We start from the raw sequence: 21,391 nt of genomic DNA on the forward strand, positions 1-21,391 counted from the left end.
GTGAAATGCCAGACTCGTCGACGCTGAGGAGGCTCCCTGAGAATGGTCAGAGAGATGTCCACTTTAACAAGCACATGATCAGATGAGCCGATTGGAGCAGAAGAAGAGCAGCAGACATTTTCAGGGAAGTTAGTCATAACCAAGTCCAGAAGAGAAGATGCTCCGTTGACTGAGATCCGGGTCGGGAAATTGACAGATTGTGTCAGTCCCAGTGAGTTGCAGAAGTCCTTTGCTGAGGAGCCATGGCTGGTGAGAGAGGTACCCACACCCAGCCAACTGGCATGGTGACAATTGAAATCACCACATATGAGGAAGAGAGAGTTGGGATGAATAGATAGAAGTTGGTCCATATTATCAGACAGCGAGATGTAGATGGAGTCATCACTGTATGGTGGACGGTACAACACACATATGAACAAGAGGTGGGAGCGAAGGGGAAGCTGTAGCCAGAGGTACTCCTGGGGGTGAGGTGGAGATAGGGCAGTGCAGGGTGAGTGAGGAAGAGAGTTTTTGATAAAGATAGCAACGCCACCTCCAGGACAAGGCTCAGGTCTATCATACCAGAGGAGGGAGTAACCCGGGGGAGATACTAAGGAATCAGGGACATCATGAAGGAGGAAAGTTTCTGTTAAGCAGATCACGTCTGGTGTGTCAGAAGCAACCTGTATGGAGAGATCAGTCAAGTTTGAACGAAGGCCCCCGATGTTTGAGGTCCATACCGTTAATGAAGAGGAAGGGGGAGCATCGGATACAGAACAGGGGGGGGGGGGGGGAGGGTAAGATGTGGAAGAGGAGGAAGAGGTAGGGAGAGCTGTTGAAGATGTGTTAGACATTTCAGAATAGCTCGGAGAAAGGGAAGGATGGGGTGGACAAAAGGTTTGATGGTGATTGAGTGAGGCACAATGAGGTGTTATTTGAGGAGGGGGAAGAGCGAGGCAGAAGGTTGGGGGAGATGGAGGTGAGAGCTGGAAGGGAGAAGAAGCGGGGAGGATGCTTTGAGGAGGAGGGGTGAGAGGGGGAAATGGAGAAGAAATGAGGGTGGGGAGATTTGAAGGGGAGGGGCGAGGGGGGAGTTTATGAGGGGAGGGATTAGGGGGGAGTTTAAGATGGAAGGGACAAGGGGAGGGATTTGAAAGGGATGGGAGATGGGGGAGATTTGGAGGGGAGGGGTGAGAGGGTAGTATAGGAGGGGAGGGGCGAGGGGGAGTCAAGGAGGGGAGGGGTGTGGGGGGAGTTTAGGAGGGAAGATGCAAGGGGGGAGATTTGAAAGGGATGTTTGATGGGGAGGATTTGGAGGGGAGGGGTGATGGGGAAGTTTTGGAGGGGAGGGGTGATGGGGAAGATTTGGAGGGGAGGGCTGAGATTGGATTTTGGAAAGTGTACGATTAATGGGAAATGAACATTTATTGCAAAATGAGTTTCTTGTGACCTTCGAGTTAAAAATACGTTTAAGGACGCTGGAGGGGGTTGGGGGGGGGGGGGGAGGGGGGTGGAGTGCAGGTGAGTTTAGGGAATGTATGAAAGGGGAACTGTAAGAGATGGAATTTTTTTTGGGGATGAATAGATTTGGTGAGCAAGTCGAAAACAACCTTTTAAAGAAGAAGAAGAAAAAGATGTTATAATATACGACAGAATACAGTACTTCAGGGGAAAGTTTAAACATTTTAAAGTTTAACAGTGAAAACTATCTGGGGAAATGGGGGAGAAACACGTTGTCGAAGAACAAACGAACGAATAAGAACAACGAATAAGAACAGAGAAGGAAATGTTTTTTTTTCTTTTTTTTTTTGAGTTGAGATTTTAAACAAGGAAGTGGGCTATGGGGTGAAAATACTGGGAAAAACAGAGAACGAAAGTTATTGGAGCACAATCGACGGACCGTGGAGAGAAAAACAAAGCCTTAAGGTAGGACACGGTACAAGGTCTCAAAAGACACGACACGAATTAACGATTTTTTATACAGGTATGAAGGATTTACACCGAGAATTTTCCTCGGGACCCACTGTAGGTACACACACCATAAAATAAATACAGTTTTGACGAAAATACAAATGGGAGGAATTACTTCACTTCAATAGCGTGGAGAGCGTGGACAGCTGCGAAAAAACGTAACCTCGCCGGCCAAAAAGTGGTTGTGGTGGTTGACCTTGAAACTTGAAAAAAGTAGTTGACCCTTGGCCTATGTTGACCTTTTGGCCTATGCCAATCTCAAAAATAGTTGGTGGTTGAATTCAGTTTGCTGATATGAAAATCTATTCAAATTTCAAGTCAATCGGAAGAAAATTGAGGATTTTAGAAAGTTGAAAAAAAGGTTAACCTTTGGCCTATGTTGACCTTTTGACCTTTTGACCTCAAATACATATAGGATTTTGTCGGACCACGAATTCTACCATTTGGTGAAGTTTCGTGAAGATCGGTTAAAAATTGTGACTTGTAGGCAAGTATAGTGAGCGGACAGACAAACACACACACAAACCGGAGTGATCAACATATTTGCAAAAACATTTTTGGCCAAGTAACAAACACACAAACAAACACACATACACACACACACACACACACACACACTACATATATCCATGTTTACAGGTGGTGTTATACATGCATGTTTACAGGTGCTGGTTGTAAAAGATAGCTGGTGATGTTTGATTTCTATTTTTTGTATTTTTTGGTTTACACAAACACACACATATATATATATATATATATATATATATATATATATATATATATATATATATATATATATATATATATCCTCAACATCAAAATAAACTTATCAAATCTTCAGAAGGACACTCATTGAAATCCTCCACGCAAAAAATGAAAAATATTTTAACACAGAGGTAAAGTTCAGCTTTCTTTACTAAACACATGTCAATAAACAAGAGGTTGCCTCAATCACCAAAAACAAAAAGCATGAACATCACAAGGTGTCGTGAAAATCAAGCTCAGACACGACTTGACCTCTGGGTAGGTTTAATATCATTTAGATCTGAAGTACATCCTGTAAAAATACATTCATGCAACAGGCATTAAAATCAGAGTATTTCATGAGCAATGGTCGATTCAATATGGCAATGGTCCAATAGAGAGGACAGTCAGCGCAGCATTTAGGGGCGTACATACCATTCAAACTACAGGACTATGTCACAGTGAGTTCCGCTGGAGTGTCCGTGCGCCCCGGTTGTCCCGGGTCTTATAGACGCCCCTTTTGAAGCGAGCACACCCTGGGTTCACCTTGGTATAATTTCACTACATTCTCCCCGCCGTTAGAACTATACTGCCACTCGGCAGGTTGCAAGCAAGCATCAGCAATAATCGAATGGGTCACGTCAATCCACGTCAGTCGGTCCACCCGTAGCGGTCGGGGCGGCGAACGTCCCTGCCAGTTCGTGTTCGGAATCTACCGGGCACGGCGTCCCCAAGCCCAGAGTCCCCCGCGTCGGAATAGCCGCCGGAGGTGGGAGTCGGAGGGGGCACCCCAGCGCCTTCGGGCACGGGAGTGGGGAACGACGGAAGTAACGGTGGTAGTTCCATAGGGGAAGCTTCGGTAGAGTCCATAGACTCGTAGACGGGTTCGTCGATATCCCTGTCGTCGTCCCCACATGGGGCGAGATGGCGTACGGAGACAGTAGACTCGTGGCCATCCGCCGTTAACACGCGAGCATGCTCGGGATTAGCCTGGAGGACCTGCACCTTGTCAACAAGGGGGTCGTACTTGCTAGCGCGAACCACTCGTTTGAGATAGGTGGGCCCCGGTTCAGCGAGCCAGCTGGGTAAAGATTGGATACTGCCGGAGCTTCTAGGGTGGTGGAACAGTCGTTCGTGAGGAGTCTGGTTGGTGGCAGTACATAGGAGAGCCCGGATCGAGTTTAGAGCGGCAGGTAGCGACCACGCCCATTTATCGAGGCCTCGGCCGAGGGTCCGGAGGCTTAGCAAGACGGCCCTCCATATAATCCCATTAAAGCGTTCGATCTGCCCATTCGCTTGGGGCCGGTACGGGGTGGTGTAGCTCGAAGCGACATTATGCTGGAGCAAGTAGCCCCTCACCTCCTGGGACAGGAACACCGCACCCCGATCGGTATGCACGTAGGCCGGATACCCGAACATAGAAAACAAATTCTGCAGGCACCGAATAACCGTGGCAGCCGACATATCCCCGCACGTGTAAGCAAAGGGGAATCGTGAATACTCATCGACGATAGTGAGCAGATAGCGAGAGTTGCCCGACATTGGCAGCGGCCCTTTGAAGTCCATCGCCAAGCGCTCCCATGGTCTAGTAGCCCGAACGAGTGTCCCCATAGGAGGGTTATAAAAACGCGGTTTGAGTTCCGCACAGATCGCGCAATCACGGCAGATGCGGCGGATGTCCTCAATCGAGTACGGCAGATTGCCCTCGCGCACAAAATGCGCGAAGCGCGTTACCCCGGGATGACACATAGTGCCGTGCAAAGTGCGCAGCCCCTCCAAAGTTACAACCCCCGCGCATGTGGCCGGCCTCGATAAGGCGTCAGCGACCAGGTTATCCTTCCCCGGGCGGTATTTGATGGTGTAGCAGAAGTCGGCGAGTTCGATACGCCAACGGGTGATTTTCTCATTCTTAATGCGCTGAGCATGTAAGGTGTCGTACATAAACGCAACGCTCTGTTGGTCCGTGACGATTTGGAAACACCGCCCAAGCAGATACGGCCGCCATCGCCGAATTGATTCGACGATCGCGTACGCTTCCTTTTCGACAGACGAATGCCTCCGCTCGGCGGAGGTGAGAGTCCGCGAGAAGAAAGCCACAGGGCGGCCCCCTTGGGAGAGAGTCGCCGCTATCACATGATCTGAGGCATCACTCTCCAAAACGAAAGAGGCACTCTCGTCAATCGTCGCGACAGCGGCGCCAGCGATGTCGACTTTAAGGCCCTCGAAGGCCGCCAGGGCGGCCGGGCCCATGGGGAAAGTGTCGCAGGCCACGAGGGGGCGGAGCTTCGTGGAGAAATTTTGCTCCCACTTTGAATAGTGGGCGAACAGCCCTAGAGCGCGTTTCAGCGAAGCCCGATCGCTAGGCGGAGCCATATCGAGCAAAGGGCACAGACGCTCCTTATCCGGAGAGACGGAGCCATGGGTCACGGTGTATCCCAAAAGGTCTACCGTGCGTAGAGAGTATCGACACTTAGCCGCATTCATGGTTAGGCGATATTTCCGCGCGACCTCGAGGAAGCGTTTCAGATTAGCATCGTGATGCTCCTGGTCATACCCACAAACCGTAAGATTGTCCAGATAGACAAAGACATCGGTCAAATTCTCCTTCGCAACGAGGTCATCCATAGCCCTCTGAAAACAAGAGACTCCGTTAGTTACCCCAAAGGGGAGTCGCATGAACTGGTACAACCGCTGACCCGATTCAAAGGCTGTAAAGACGCGATCAGCCCTAGAGATGGGGACTTGATGATACGCACTACGCAGATCGAGAGTGCTATAAACGGAATACAGGGCCACCTGGCGTACCAGGGCGTCCATCCCCGGTAAGGGGTAGGCATCCAGCTGTGTAAAACGATTAATCGTCTGCGAATAGTCGATTACCATGCGCCGGCGGTGGGCCTCACTCCGCACCACTAAGACTTGGGCCCGCCACGGTGACCTACTGTGTTCTATAATACCGTCCTTTAAGAGCAGGGCCGTTTCTTCCGCAATGAATTGCGCGTCCGCGCGAGAGTAGCGCCGCGATTTGACGGCTACAGGGGTACAATCAGTGGTCAGGTTGGGGAACAGTGAGAGAGGCTCCATGTCCATTTGAGCGAGGGCGCACACAGCGAGCGTGTCCGGCCCACCGAAGTCTATTTCCAAACGTCCATGCCGCTTAAGGAAATCAAGTCCTAACAGAACGTCAGCGCATAAAGCAGGTAATACCATGAGATACATGTCAGGGAACGTGCGTCCCTTTATCACAAGTTTCAATCGACACGCCCCTTTTGTGCTCAACCAAAGTCCCTGAGAGGCCATGAAGATCCGGCGGGTTGTCCCGAGAACCGGCCACCCATGTTGATGCACGAGTCGCTGATCGATAAAACTATCCGTGGACCCCGTGTCAATCAAAGCTTGCGCAAAAACGCCCGCGACCATGAGCGGAATGATGGCCTGCACAAGGCCGGCAGACCCGGCAGGTATTGTACCGGCCGGGCGAGAAGATCGCGCCTCGCGGGTGGAGCCCACACCGGCTGCAATCCTTCGGGCAGCGTCGGCAGGTTGGGCCTCAGCAGGAGCATTGAAGTCAGTTGGCTCATCAGCAGATTCATTTGCTAGAGTGGGTGTGTGTAGGTCGTAAGAGCCGCCGCCAGATGGCGCTCGAGTCACGTGAGAAAGATCTCTGCCGTCTGCAGATTCATATGCCAAAGTGGGTGCATGTAATTCGTAAGAGCCGCCGCCAGATGGCGCTCGAGTCACGTGAGAAAGATCTCTGCCGTCTGCAGATTCATATGCCAAAGTGGGTGCATGTAATTCGTAAGAGCCGCCGTCAGATGGCGCTCGAGTCACGTGAGAAGGATCTCTGCCGTCTGCAGATTCATATGCCAAAGTGGGTGCATGTAATTCGTAAGAGCCGCCGTCAGATGGGGCTCGAGTCACGTGCTGCGTTTGCCACACATCGAGAGGAGTTTCCAAAGCAGGAGCATGTCGCTTGTTTGAAGTAGGCGTTCGAACGCCAGTCAAGGTCAGTCGCGCTGCGGCCGGTCGCGTTCGCGCCATTTGTTTCGGCGGCCCGGTGTATCTCACCAAGGTCGGCCGTGCAGCCAGAGGCCCGCGAGAAGGAGAGCGGCTCATCAAAGCCGAGCGAGGCGCCCCGTCCGGCGCTCGATCCGTTGGCTCCGCGATGAGCCCATTCAAGGTCGCGCGGGGACGAGTGCCCCAAGCGGCCTTCCTGCAGACCTTTGCAAAATGGCCCTTGGTGGAGCACAGGTGGCATGTAGCCTCCCGGACCGGGCATTCAGAGCGAGGGTGCTGCCGATTGCCGCAAAAATAACATTTTGCATACCGGTCAGGCCGTGGCCGGGCAGCGGCGGCAGCAGTGAGGCCGGAAGCGGAGTCCGCTTCAGGAGCCCCCGGAGACTCGGCCGTGGTGGTCGGGTCCTCCTCCGTATCCTCGGCGGTAGCCCTCTCCGGTCGCGCGAGTTGCGAGGTCCCCGCCACGACTCGTGGGTGATCATATGCGGTGGATTGTTCTCGGGCATCTGTATATACGTGTGCCAGCCGTAGTGCCTCCGTAAATGTCAGATCCGCGACCTCCAGGAGTCGGAGCCGCAAGACTCCAGAATTAATTCCGGAGATGAATGAATCTCGGAGCAAGTCGTCCTGCACTTGCTCGTGGGTCCGGACGTCCTGCACGCAGTCCGCCAACAGGTAGCGCAACTCCTGCGCGAAGCGATCGATCGATTCAGATGGTTGTTGTCGCCGCTGGGAGAGTTGATGCCGGCCGTGCACAGCGCTCCGTGTCTTTACGTATAGGCGCTTCAGCTCGGCCAGAGCCGTAGCGTACGTCTCAAATCGAGAAATGTTCCGGAAAACGGTGTGATAGACCTTCGACTGTAACACGGACAGCTTCATCGCAGCGGTGGGCTCTGTTCCGTGAGCAGCAAAGTAATTCTCCAGCGTTTTGAGCCAGTGTGTGAACTCCGATGCTGATCCCTCAGCTTGAGAGTCGGCTCCGAGAATCGGTACCACGATCATCTTGTGGTCAGCCATTCCGGCGATCTAAATGATATTAAATGTCGTGAAAATCAAGCTCAGACACGACTTGACCTCTGGGTAGGTTTAATATCATTTAGATCTGAAGTACATCCTGTAAAAATACATTCATGCAACAGGCATTAAAATCAGAGTATTTCATGAGCAATGGTTGATTCAATATGGCAATGGTCCAATAGAGAGGACAGTCAGCGCAGCATTTAGGGGCGTACATACCATTCAAACTACAGGACTATGTCACAGTGAGTTCCGCTGGAGTGTCCATGTGCCCCGGTTGTCCCGGGTCTTATAGATGCCCCTTTTGAAGCGAGCACACCCTGGGTTCACCTTGGTATAATTTCACTACACAAGGGGTGGTGCAACAAATGTCACAGCACTCCAACACAAAGGCACGCACCTGAATACAGTCAAAACAAAATGACACAGGAATGGACACAACACTCCTAAACAGTCAAGGACAGAATGACAGCAGTCCTCAATATCGTGTGTGTCCTCCCTGAGCTGTGATGCAGGCTGTACACCTCCGACGCATGCTCTGTACCAGGCGTCTGATGCCGTCCGAGGGAAGTCTGTCCCACTCCTCCTGCAAGCCTTGAATGAGCATTTGCCGATTAACAGCCGTTGATCTCCTTGATGCAAGCCGTCGACCAAGCTCATCCCATAAATGCTCAATGGGATTGAGGTCAAGGGAATAAGGCATCCAAGGCATCACTTCAACACCCTGTTCCTGGAGGAAGTTGGTGGTCAGGCGAACAGCATGGGGTCGAGCGTTATCCTGCTGGAAAACTGCGATGTCAGAATGAGCCTGGAGAAATGGCAGCAGATGAGGTCTCAAAACTTCATTGACATAACGCTGACTCGTGAGATTGCCTTCGATGACGACCAGAGGTGTCCTAAAACGGGTGGAAATGCCGGCCCATACCATCCCACTGGGTCCTCCCCAACGATTGATCTGGTGAATACAGCATGACGCATACCTTTCCCCACCTCTGCGCCATACCCGTTGACGCCCATCAGCAGCATGGAGGCAAAATCTAGACTCATCACTGAACAAGACTGCACTCCACTGTTGCTGTGTCTAGCGGCGATGTTGCAGACACAATCTTAGTCTGTTCCGCCGATGCACTGCATTCAACACTGGACCTCTGCAAGGACGTCTTGCCACCAGGCCCCGACTTCTCAAGTGCCTCCGCACAGTAGAGACACTGATGTGGTTGTTGTCGCAGGGCGGAAATGATCACGAAGATGCTGCACCACAATCCAACGGTCTTGGTTTGGGGTGGTTACCCGTGGTCTTCCTCTTCGTGGACCATCATTCACAGTTCTAGTTTCACCGTTACGCCTGGCAAGGTTGGAAATTGCAGGCTGTGAGCAACCAAGACGTTGGGCAGTTGTTCGCTGGCTTACACCAGCCTCAAGCATCCCAATTACCCTTAAACGTTGTTCAGATGTCAGGCGTGGCATCTGAACTTCTTGTTGTTTTCCCTGTCAGGAGCCTCAAGAGTGACTATAGACAGCAGTAAATGAATGTCTAACCACGAGAACTGAAGGATTTCATTATGAGGGTCATTATTTAAAGGGAAAGATCCCTACACAGAACCACTCAATCATGCCATTGTTGGTCAACCAGGTGATTGAAGTGAAGTTCCCGTTACATAATCAGCCATTACAATTGAAGAAACGTGTTTGTAAAGCTGCACATTTCATAAAATGAAAGTGATAAGTTTATTTTTATGTTCAGTTTATATATACAGTGAAACCTTGACTTACGAGTGCACCAACTTACGAGTTTTCCGAGATACGAGCCGTCGCTCGGGCGGTTTTTTGCTTTGAGATGCGAGCCGAGATCTGAGTTACGAGCTTACGCCACCCGCCACTAGGTGGCCCAACGAGCGTTCCGGTCACGTGGTTATCTTGCCGTGCAAGCATCTCTGCCGTATATCGCTGCTGCTTTGTTTTCGCATGTTGGTTATTTTGGAAAATTTCTTAGTTTTAACCATGGGTCCTAAGAAATTGAGTGCCAAGGGCAGTACTGAGAAGAAGAAGAGGATGATGTGCTTGGATATAAAACACGCAATCGTCGAAAAACATGAGCGAGGTGTGCGTGTTGTCGACTTGGCGAGGCAGTACGATCGTAGTACTTCTACGATATGTACGATTTTGAAGCAGAAGGAGTCGATAAAGGCTATAACGCCAGCCAAGGGCGTTACGATTATTTCAAAGCTCCGGACCTCTATCCATGAAGAGATGGAGAATTTTCGAAACATTTTGAAAGGGAGGAAGAAACAAACCTCGTTGGACAGGTTTTTATTGAAACGCCCTGCAAGTGAAAGCGAGGAAAGTGTGGCGAAAAGGGCAAAAGTTATCTCCTCCACCTCCGCCAGCATCTTCGTCTGATCTTCAAGGTAAATACACTGTAGTGCGATGCTGCGCGCTAATGCTTACGCAAGGAGCAAGCGGACAACGCGGTTCATACAAGAGTCTTTATTCAAACTGCAGCACTAAGCTGCTCAAGGCTGCGCGCCCCGTCTATATCCTGAGGCCACGCCTCTCTCCCCGGCGTGGCCCACCCCCACTTGGTGTGCGGGGTGATGTCACCACGTCAGTGCTTTCGTGTCCGCCACAACACTTAATAAAACCAGTTTATTTCTTTACATTGAAGGAATCTGGACTCCAGCAGAATACGGATAAAAGGATGGCAAGGCACAAACTCGTCCGAGAAGATGTTTATTCGTAAAACCAACTCGGGAACACTAAAAAGCCCGTTTATCGGGCTGCCTTATAAAGCAAAACCAAAAACCCAAACCCAAACCGAAAGCCACGCCTCTCAAGCGAGGCGTGCTTCGGTGGTCACGTGATCCACAGGTGTAGCTCATTATACCCGCACGCGCGGGACGCTTTGGCGGTCACGTGACCAGCCACTCTGGCGCCGGGGATCCCCGCCGGTGACGTCACCGGCTGGAGCAAGGAGATTCTGATGCCGGTCTTGCTTGGGGGACCCATGGGTCGCTACAACATTCTCTTTTACTATGTACAGTATATACGAGGTCGTGCTTGTTTATACATTATTTGTTATTTATAAAGTACATTTTTCTAATTTAAAAACACGTAACAAAAAAAATTGGTGTGGTTTTTGGCGGGCTGGAACGGATTAATAGCATTTCAATGCCTTTTAATGGGGAAATTTAATTTGAGAAACGAGCAAATTGAGTTACGAGCTCGGTCACAGAACGAATTAAACTCGTAAGTCAAGGTTTCACTGTATATATATATATCCATGCATGTTGTTTGTGACTTAGCGTTTGTCAGTATGTGAAAGGTAGTATTAAATGATTCACGATCCCATTCCTTAGTGGTGTAGGGAAGTGTTTTCAACCTCCAAAAACAAATTAGAAAAAAACGACATTTCATTTCTTCAAAATGCCAACAGGATTATAACATCACTGGGCAAGGCCGGTCACTCATGCCAGGATTATAACATCACTGGGCAAGGCCGGTCACTCATGCCAGGATTATAACATCACTGGGCAAGGCCGGTCACTCATGCCAGGATTATAACATCACTGGGCAAGGCCGGTCACTCATGCCAGGATTATAACATCACTGGGCAAGGCCGGTCACTCATGCCAGGATTATAACATCACTGGGCAAGGCCGGTCACTCATGCCAGGATTATAACATCACTGGGCAAGGCCGGTCACTCATGCCAGGATTATAACATCACTGGGCAGGCCGGTCACTCATGCCAGGATTATAACATCACCGGGCAAGGCCGGTCACTCATGCCAGGATTATAACATCACTGGGCAAGGCCGGTCACTCATGCCAGGATTATAACATCACTGGGCAGGCCGGTCACTCATGCCAGGATTATAACATCACCGGGCAAGGCCGGTCACTCATGCCAGGATTATAACATCACTGGGCAAGGCCGGTCACTCATGCCAGGATTATAACATCACCGGGCAAGGCCGGTCACTCATGCCAGCCCCCAATAAGTGATCATCACCCTCCAAAAGATTGATAATGCGATTTTTCATCTTTTACTAAAACATTAGATAAAACTTCGATTAGATATCAGAATCTGTAAGATAGAACCGTTTATTTGCGGTACAATGTACTCGATTTCAAATTGGATCACAAATGTTTTTTTTGTATTTTCAGGGTCAAAGATCTTTCCAAGTTTGCAGGCAGCTGTTGTTAATTTTGCTGTGGGCCGGATATACAGTCACGTGAAAAAGTAAGTACACCCCATGTAAAGTTTTGACTTTTTCAACATATATCAACATACAGCTATTTGATCTTCATTTCAACAATATTGACAGATAAAGGTGATATAATATAACAAATATCATGAAACATTTACATTTTGTAGTCCATTGTATAATTTAAATAAACATAAATGCAAATTTCGCATGTGGAAAAAGTAAATACACCCCTACATTTATCACTACTTCAAATACCTAAAATTAGAATCAGGTGCACCAGCTCAGGTGCATATGATTAGAACATCGTTAGAGAGGATCTTGGAGGAACCTGTCTTATTTAAACCTCAGACATTTCGTTTGGTTTGCTCTTTGTTGTTGAAGTGTGCAGCGTCACCATGCCGAGATCAAAAGAGCTCTCTGAGGCCTTCAGAAAGAAGGTTATATATGCCTACGAGTCTGGGAAGGGATTTAAAAAGATCTCCAAACAATGTGAAATCAATCATTCGACTGTCCGGAAGATCATCTACAAGTGGAGAAGATTCCAAACAACTGCTAACTTGTTCAGGCCAGGCCGCCCCAACAAGTTCAGCCCGAGAGCAGACCACAAGATGCTGAAAGAAGTCTCTAAGAACCCCAGAATGTCGTCACGGGACCTACAGGTAGCTCTTGCCACTGTTGATGTCAAAGTGCACGAGTCTACCATTAGAAAGAGGCTGCACAAATTTGATCTACATGGGAGGTGTGCCAGGAGGAAACCTTTGCTGTCCAGAAAGAACATCAGGGAAGACTAAAGTTTGCCAATGAACACCAAGGCAAAGACCAGCACTTCTGGAACAATGTGCTCTGGACAGATGAGTCAAAGGTGGAGCTATTTGGCCACAGTACCAGAAGACATGTTTGGCGAAAACCAAAGACAGCATTTGACCACAAGAACCTGATACCAACTGTAAAGCATGGTGGTGGAAATATTATGGTTTGGGGCAGCTTTGCTGCATCAGGGCCTGGGCAGCTCACCATCATAGAATCCACTATGAATTCTTCGTTGTACCAGAGGGTGCTTGAGGATAATGTGAGGCCATCTGTCAGAAAGTTGAAGCTCAACCGAAGGTGGACCTTGCAACATGACAATGACCCTAAACATACCAGTAAATCCACCAAGGAATGGCTGAAAAGAAAGAAATGGAGGGTTCTGGAATGGCCAAGTCAAAGCCCGGATCTAAATCCCATCGAGATGTTGTGGGGGGATTTGAAACGAGCTGTGCATGCAAGAAACCCCTCAAACATCGCACAGCTTAAAGAATTCTGCATGGAGGAGTGGGCAAAAATTTCTCCCAGTCGATGTCAGAGACTGGTAGACAGTTATAAGAAACGCCGACTTGAGGTTGTTTCTGCCAAAGGGAGCCATACCACCTTTTAGAGCCAAGGGTGTACTTACTTTTTCCACATGCGAAATTTGCATTTATGTTTATTTAAATTATACAATGGACTCCAAAATGTAAATGTCTCATGATATTTGTGTATATTATATCACCTTTATCTATCAATATTGTTGAAATGAAGATCAAATAGCTGGATGTTGAAATATGTTGAAAAAGTCAAAACTTTACATGAGGTGTACTTACTTTTTCACGTGACTGTATATATATATATATATGTGTGTCTATAATGATATGTTAGTAGTTTAAACAACACGTATGAAAATAAGTAATGGGACTAATATTTACCTGAGCCACCCAGAGGTCATGTTTTCTCCCCGGTTTGTTACTTGGCAAAAATAATAATAATTTGACAAGTACGTTGATCACTCCGGTTTGTGTGTGTGTGTGTGTGTTTGTGTTTGTTGGTGTGTGTGTGTGTGTGTTTGTGTGCTTGTATGTGTGTGTGTGTGTGTGTGTGTGTGTGTATGTGTGTGAGTATGTGTGTGTGTGTGTGTGTGTGTGTGTGTGTGTACGTGTGTGTGTGTGTATGTGTGTGAGTATGTGTGTGTATGTGTGTGTATGTGTTTGTGTGTGTGTGTATGTGTGTTTGTGTGTGTGTTTGTGTGTGTGTATGTGTGTGTGTGTGTGTGTGTGTGTATGTGTGTGTGTGTGTGTGTGTTTGTGTACGTGTGTGTGTGTATGTGTGTGTGTCGCCATTTTTCTCAGAGATGACCGAACCTATATTCGTCCAACTTTCAGTGTTTCAACTGAAACTTCAACGCCAACCCCTGAAACACTGAAATACTCAGTGTTTCAGTAGGCCCTGGTGTTGGGCTAGCGGCTAGGGTGCCGGCTTAGGATCCTAGGATCCTGGGTTCGAATCCCGGTCAATCGCTGAATTAACGCCAGGGGGGTTGACTCAGCCTGTACATCTTTCCGAGGTCGGCAAATTGAGTACCAGTTCACTGGTAATTCCCTGTTTGTCGTTAAAGGCGGCAAAAAGGGTTGGCGTCAGGAAGGGCATCCGGCCGTAAAACATTGCTTCAAAAAGGGGACCGAAAAACAACAACAACCACGGTTCCCGAAAAAGGCCAACCCCCGCTTGCGGGGAAAAATGGCCTCTAAAGGTGTTTTTTTTTTTTTTTTTTTCAGTGTTTCAACAGTAAGTGCCGGAGATTGTTTTAGCTAAAATAATAATTGAATTCTCCCATGTGTGAACCTCTTTCTGTGTGTCTGTGGGTATCTCTCAATTCTCTATTCCTTTCCCGCTCTTCATTGTGTTCTTAATTTCCTTTGTTTCTTCTTTATATTTTTTCAGGAGTAACTTGCGTCCAGGTAAGGACACATCTTACCTTAAAGGATGCAAACATGATTCTATTTACAACAACTACTGCCCAATCTTCTCTCTGGGAGACCTGTATCGTCAAGCTTTTCACAACGACTTCATGTTCCCAAAAGAGGTATTCCAGCACCGATACAGCATGAACGAGCACATTGGCATCCATATTCAACCAAGATTCTCACATATCCGGCAAATGTTCCACTCTTGAAAGCCTCGTTTTTCATTGGAAACGATCATATTGATTGTAGGAGTGTTGATTGTGTTTGTAGGAGTGTTGATTGTGTTTGTAGGATTGTTGATTGTGTTTGTAGGATTGTTGATTGTGTTTGTAGGAGTGTTGATTGTGTTTGTAGGATTGTTGATTGTGTTTGTAGGATTGTTGATTGTGTTTGTAGAATTGTTGATTGTGTTTGTAGAATTGTTGATTGTGTTTGTAGAATTGTTGATTGTGCTTGTAGAATTGTTGACTGTGTTTGTAGAATTGTTGATTGTGTTTGTAGAATTGTTGATTGTGTTTGTAGAATTGTTGATTGTGATTGTAGAATTGTTGATTGTGTTTGTAGAATTATTGATTGTGTTTGTAGAATTGTTGATTGTGCTTGTAGAATTGTTGATTGTGTTTGTAAGATTGGTGACTGTGTTTGTATAATTGTTGACTCTGTTTGTAGAATTGTTGATTGTGTTTGTACAATTGTTCATTGTGTTTGTAGAATTGTTGATTGTGTTTGTCGGATAATTGATTGTGTTTGTAGAATTGTTGATTGTGTTTGTAGAATTGTTGATTGTGTTTGTAGAATTGTTGATTGTGTTTGTAGAATTGTTGATTGTGTTTGTAGAATTGTTCATTGTGTTTGTAGGAGTGTTGATTGTGTTTGTAGAATAGTTGATTGTGTTTGTAGAATTGTTGATTGTGTTTGTAGAATTGTTCATTGTATTTGTAGGACTGTTGATTGTGTTTGTAGGAGTGTTGACTGTGTTTGTAGGATTGTTGATTGTGTTTGTAGGAGTGTTGATTGTGTTTGTAGAATTGTTGACTCTGTTTGTAGAATTGTTGATTGTGTTTGTAGAATTGTTGATTGTGTTTGTAGAATTGTTGATTGTGTTTGTAGGATTGTTGATTGTGTTTGTCAGATTTGTAGGAGTGTTGATTGTGTTGGTAGGAGTGTTGATTGTGTTTGTAGAATTGTTGATTGTGTTTGTAGGATTGTTGATTGTGTTTGTCGGACTGTTGATTGTGTTTGTAGAATTGTTGATTGTGTTTGTAGAATTGTTGATTGTGTTTGTAGGATTGTTGATTGTGTTTGTAGAATTGATGATTGTGTTTGTAGGACAGTTGATTGTGTTTGTAGAATTGTTGATTGTGTTTGTAGAATTGTTGATTGTGTTTGTAGAATTGTTCATTGTGTTTGTAGAATTGTTGATTGTGTTTGTAGGATTATTGATTGTGTTTGTAGAATTGCTGATTGTGTTTGTAGAATTGTTGATTGTGTTTGTAGAATTGTTCATTGTGTTTGTAGGATTGTTGATTGTGTTTGTGGGATTGTTGATTGTGTTTGTAGAATCGTTGATTGTGTTTGTAGAATTGTTGATTGTGTTTGTAGAATTGTTGATTGTGTTTGTAGGATTGTTGATTGTGTTTGTAGGATTTGTAGGAGTGTTGATTGTGTTTGTAGGAGTGTTGATTGTGTTTGTAGAATTGTTGATTGTGTTTGTAGGATTGTTGATTGTGTTTGTAGAATTGTTGATTGTGTTTGTAGGATTGTTGATTGTGTTTGTGGGATTGTTGATTGTGTTTGTAGAATTGTTGATTGTGTTTGTGGGATTGTTGATTGTGTTTGTCGGAGTGTTGATTGTGTTTGTAGGATTGGTGACTGTGTTTGTAGAATTGTTGATTGTGTTTGTAGGATTGTTGATTGTGTTTGTAGGAGTGTTGATTGTGTTTGTAAGATTGGTGACTGTGTTTGTAGAATTGTTGACTGTGTTTGTAGAATTGTTGATTGTGTTTGTAGAATTGTTGATTGTGTTTGTAAAATTGTTGATTGTGTTTGTAGAATTGTTGATTGTGTTTGTAGAATTGTTGATTGTGTTTGTAGAATTGTTGATTGTGTTTGTGGAATTGCTGATTGTGTTTGTAGAATTGTTGATTGTGTTTGTAGAATTGTTGATTGTGTTTGTAGAATTGTTGATTGTGTTTGTAGAATTGTTGATTGTGTTTGTAGAATTGTTGACTGTGTTTGTAGAATTGTTGATTGTGTTTGTAGAATTGTGGTTTGTGTTTGTAGAATTGTTGATTGTGTTTGTAGAATTGTTGATTGTGCTTGTAGAATTGTTGATTGTGTTTGTAAGATTGGTGACTGTGTTTGTAGGATTGTTGATTGTGTTTGTAGAATTGTTCATTGTGTTTGTAGAATTGTTGATTGTGTTTGTAGGACTGTTGATTGTGTTTGTAGAATTGTTGATTGTGTTTGTAGAATTGTTGATTGTGTTTGTAGGAGTGTTGATTGTGTTTGTAGGATTGTTGATTGTGTTTGTAGAATTGTTCATTGTGTTTGTAGAATTGTTGATTGTGTTTGTAGAATTGTTGATTGTGTTTGTAGAATTGTTCATTGTGTTTGTAGGAGTGTTGATTGTGTTTGTAGAATTGTTCATTGTGTTTGTAGAATTGTTGATTGTGTTTGTAGAATTGTTGATTGTGTTTGTAGAATTGTTCATTGTGTTTGTAGAACTGTTCATTGTGTTTGTAGGAGTGTTGATTGTGTTTGTAGAATAGTTTATTGTGTTTGTAGAATTGTTGATTGTGTTTGTAGAATTGTTGATTGTGTTTGTAGGACTGTTGATTGTGTTTGTAGGAGTGTTGACTGTGTTTGTAGGATTGTTGATTGTGTTTGTAGGAGTGTTGATTGTGTTTGTAGAATTGTTGATTGTGTTTGTAGAATTGTTGATTGTGTTTGTAGAATTGTTGATTGTGTTTGTAGAATTGTTGATTGTGTTTGTAGGATTTGTAGGAGTGTTGATTGTGTTGGTAGGAGTGTTAATTGTGTTTGTAGAATTGTTGATTGTGTTTGTAGGATTGTTGATTGTGTTTGTAGGACTGTTGATTGTGTTTGTAGAATTGTTGATTGTGTTTGTAGAATTGTTGATTGTGTTTGTAGGATTGTTGATTGTGTTTGTAGAATTGATGATTGTGTTTGTAGGACAGTTGATTGTGTTTGTAGAATTGTTGATTGTGTTTGTAGAATTGTTGATTGTGTTTGTAGAATTGTTGATTGTGTTTGTAGAATTGTTGATTGGGTTTGTAGGATTATTGATTGTGTTTGTAGAATTGTTGATTGTGTTTGTAGAATTGTTGATTGTGTTTGTAGAATTGTTCATTGTGTTTGTAGAATTGTTGATTGTGTTTGGAGGATTGTTGATTGTGTTTGTATAATCGTTGATTGTGTTTGTAGAATTGTTGATTGTGTTACGTGGTCCTCCCGGTAACTACCTGGTCTTGGTGACCCCCGGACCGTGGGAGGACCCCGCCAGAAAGATCTCTGATTTATACGCGTTCGTAATGCAATCAATAGGAAAGACACAAACAATTCAGGTCAATAAGCAACCCCACACCAAGGATCCGGATCAATTAATAATATATTCTCAATCCATCAACAACAATCAACAAAATCAGCAATATTACTAAGATGGCCATCTCATATATTTCCCCCCTTTCCCCACTCACGACCCCTCAATAGTCACTGTCCCTCACAATGTCTCTGGGCCCCTCCAGACCAAGGTGAAGGTCGACTTCTCCGCACACGGGCGGTTGAACGGACCCCTGGCTGACGTGCTCCAAACGTGCACGTCACGTACCGGGAACAGCTGCTGCAGCGCACACCTCCTTGCAAAGCAAAGCGGGCAAAGCAAAGCATGGCTCGCAAAGTGCGCGAGGCCCAAGGTGCGACCCGTACACGCCCTCGGAGGTGTCGAGGCGAACAGTGCCGGACGCTTGGTTCCTTCCAGGAAGCCACGGGAACCTGACACGTAACAGGCAATCACCCTGTGCAGGTAACTCCTCTCGCCAGACGGGCTTTTCAAACTCAGCATTCCCAACGCTAATCAATATCGACACCGCTCGCGTCGGAGCTGGGCGAGGAAGAAGAAGATGGCCGCTTCCCCAGGACCTCGTGTCTTCTTTTCTTCTTCCGGTTCACTATCCCGTTTCCGGTCTCCTGTTATCCGGAGCCTCTCTAACCATTTAACCACAACAACCTTTAATAGAATAAACATTAATAAGCAATGACATGAATAGTAATTCACCTAAATCCGGGATCCGTAACACTCCCCCCCATCAAGAAAGAAAGTTTGAACCCCGCGAAAACTTTCTGGGCCGGCCAACTTTGATAAACAAACCCGATACCCCAAATCATCAGTTCCCCCTGGGCACAATTATCGCATCTCAAAAATAAAGCAACAAACTTTCACCAAAAACCCCCCAGAGATTCCAAGGTAATTCCCTCTAGACCAAGCGTCAACAACTTCTAGTTGCTCTTGGATGGAGGCCCAGCTGAGTACTCACTACATGGACGCCTTAAGGAATGTGGGGTTCACGGTTAGTCCGGGGAGGAAAGTTCATTACATGGACGCCTTTAAGAACGTGGAGTTCACGGTTAGTCCGTGCAGGAACGTTCCCTACCGGGACGCCTTTTAAGAATGTGGCGTTCATGGTTAGCCCGTGTAGGAGCCCAGGCTCGGCGGCTCCGCCGTATATAGAGTGCTTCAACTTCTCCGGACTCCTAACAGTTACGGTGGGACCCCTTGTCCCAGCAGTCACCTGACTGGCGGTCTCCTTCTCGGCCAGTCCTCTGCCAATCATTCTTTCGGGAGATGCCGTAACTCTGGGAGCCTCCATAGTAATATCGGCTGCTGCCAACACCAAAACTACCGCCAAGTGGTCCTCTTCTGTAGACCTCTCAACGCCTACGAAATGCCTTCCCTACTGTTATGGTCCGACCCTCCAAATCCTTACCATTCCAATTCTTCTCTGCCTCCCTGGCGTCTTTTGTGCTTGCAAACGTGACAAAGCCGAACCCTCTTGACCGTTGCGTTTCCCTGTCTTTTACCACCCGCACTTCCACCAGCGGCCCATATCTGTTGAAGACAGAAGTCAGAACCTCTTCCTCTGTGTTGAAGTTCAGTCCCCCTACAAATAACTTGGTACTTTTGTCACCATCCCGAGCTGGGGTGGTGTTATTTCCCCTGCGGTGCTCTTTACCCACCCTCAGGTTACCATTAATTTGCCCCCCGGCCAAATCATTCCCGATAATCACAGATACTCCCTCTACAGGAAGCGTGGCTTGTAAACCGATGGTGACCGGTCCTGACACCAAATCGGATTCCAAATGGATAACATGAAGTGGGGCACTAACACAGCCACCGATCCCTTGTAACCGAACCCTATCACCAGTTGCGGTACTCTTTGACAATGGCAAAATGCCTTCAAGCATTAAGGATTGATGGGCTCCTGTGTCCCTCAATACCCTAACAGGTCTTGGGTTATTCAAGTCTCCCTCGAGTGAGACCAACCCCTCATAAATAAATGGTTGGTAACTCTTTTGTGGGCAATTTCTTACGCTTGCCATCGCATTCGGAGTTGTAATAGTCGGACTCCGCTCTGGGTTTCCCCTTTTCATGAGGTAACAACTGGACATCAAGTGTCCAGGTTTCTTGCAAAAAGCGCAAGTAGGTCCGGAGGAAAAACTCGTGGTCTGCCTCGGGCCCCCCGAAAAATAAGTTTGTCCTGGGCCCGTCGCCCTCTGATTTCTAACAGTTCAGGTATCGGCGTTGTCCCCATAATCATCTCGAGGCCGCCGCCATGTATTGTCGTTCTCCGCACCTGCTGTTCCACAACTCCCCTGCGGAAATCTAGGCGAGGAGTTAGGTTCGTGGACCCCTATCCGGTGGGTTAAGGCATAATCATCTGCCATGGTGGCTGCATCCCACAACTTCGGTACTTTCTTTTCCTGCAGGTACACTTTGATGTCCTCGTGGACACACTGTTGAAATTCCTCCACCAGGATCAAGTCACGCAATGCTTCGAAGTCGTTCCCGACTCCTTTTGACTCGCACCACCGATCAAACATGTTTTCTTTCACTCTGGCAAACTCCACATGGGTCTCACTCTCCCTCTTCCTGAATTTTTGCTGAATTTTTGCCGGTAAGCTTCAGGAACCAACTCATAGGCTTTGAGGATGTGCTTCTTCAATACCTCATAATCTGCACATTGGTCCATTGGTAGCGCCGAATAAATCTCTTGAGCTTTACCCACCAGCACACTTTGCACTAGTATGGTCCAGGCCTCCTCCGGCCAGTTTAACTGTCGAGCCACTTTCTCAAAGTGTGGAAAAAATTGAGTGACCTCCTTTTCACTGAAGGGTGGAACCAGCCTCACATGTCTGCCCACATTCCAGGTGTTCTGGCTAGGTGTCGGCCCAGTCAGCAAGGGTGGTACCTCTCCCCGTTCTCTTATTAACTCCAGCTCCTTGAATTTAATTTCTTGCTGAAGCGCCATGTCACGTTCCTTTAATTCCCTTTCGGCTTTTCTCTCCTCTGCTTCGAGTTCCCTTGCAGCTCTCCTCTCCTCTGCTTTTCTCCCTTCTAACCTTTCCTGGAGTTCTCGTTCCACTCTCCTTTCCTCTGCTTGTTTCTCTTCTCTC

At 46.4% G+C, this 21,391-nt stretch overlaps 1 protein-coding gene across 1 annotated transcript in view; it reads left to right on the plus strand.

Annotated features, from left to right (window-relative positions):
* LOC144892559 (P2X purinoceptor 4-like) overlaps positions 1–21,391 on the plus strand; it is a 218,736-nt gene that overhangs the window by 66,085 nt on the left and 131,260 nt on the right. The window contains exon 8 of the mRNA XM_078779581.1: positions 14,676–14,817. Coding sequence (XP_078635707.1) covers positions 14,676–14,817 — 142 coding nt within the window. The remainder of the gene's footprint in view (positions 1–14,675; positions 14,818–21,391) is intronic.

The sequence above is a fragment of the Myxine glutinosa genome, chromosome 6 (assembly GCF_964187855.1).
Source record: "Myxine glutinosa chromosome 6, kmMyxGlut1.1, whole genome shotgun sequence".
NCBI lineage: Eukaryota > Metazoa > Chordata > Myxini > Myxiniformes > Myxinidae > Myxine > Myxine glutinosa.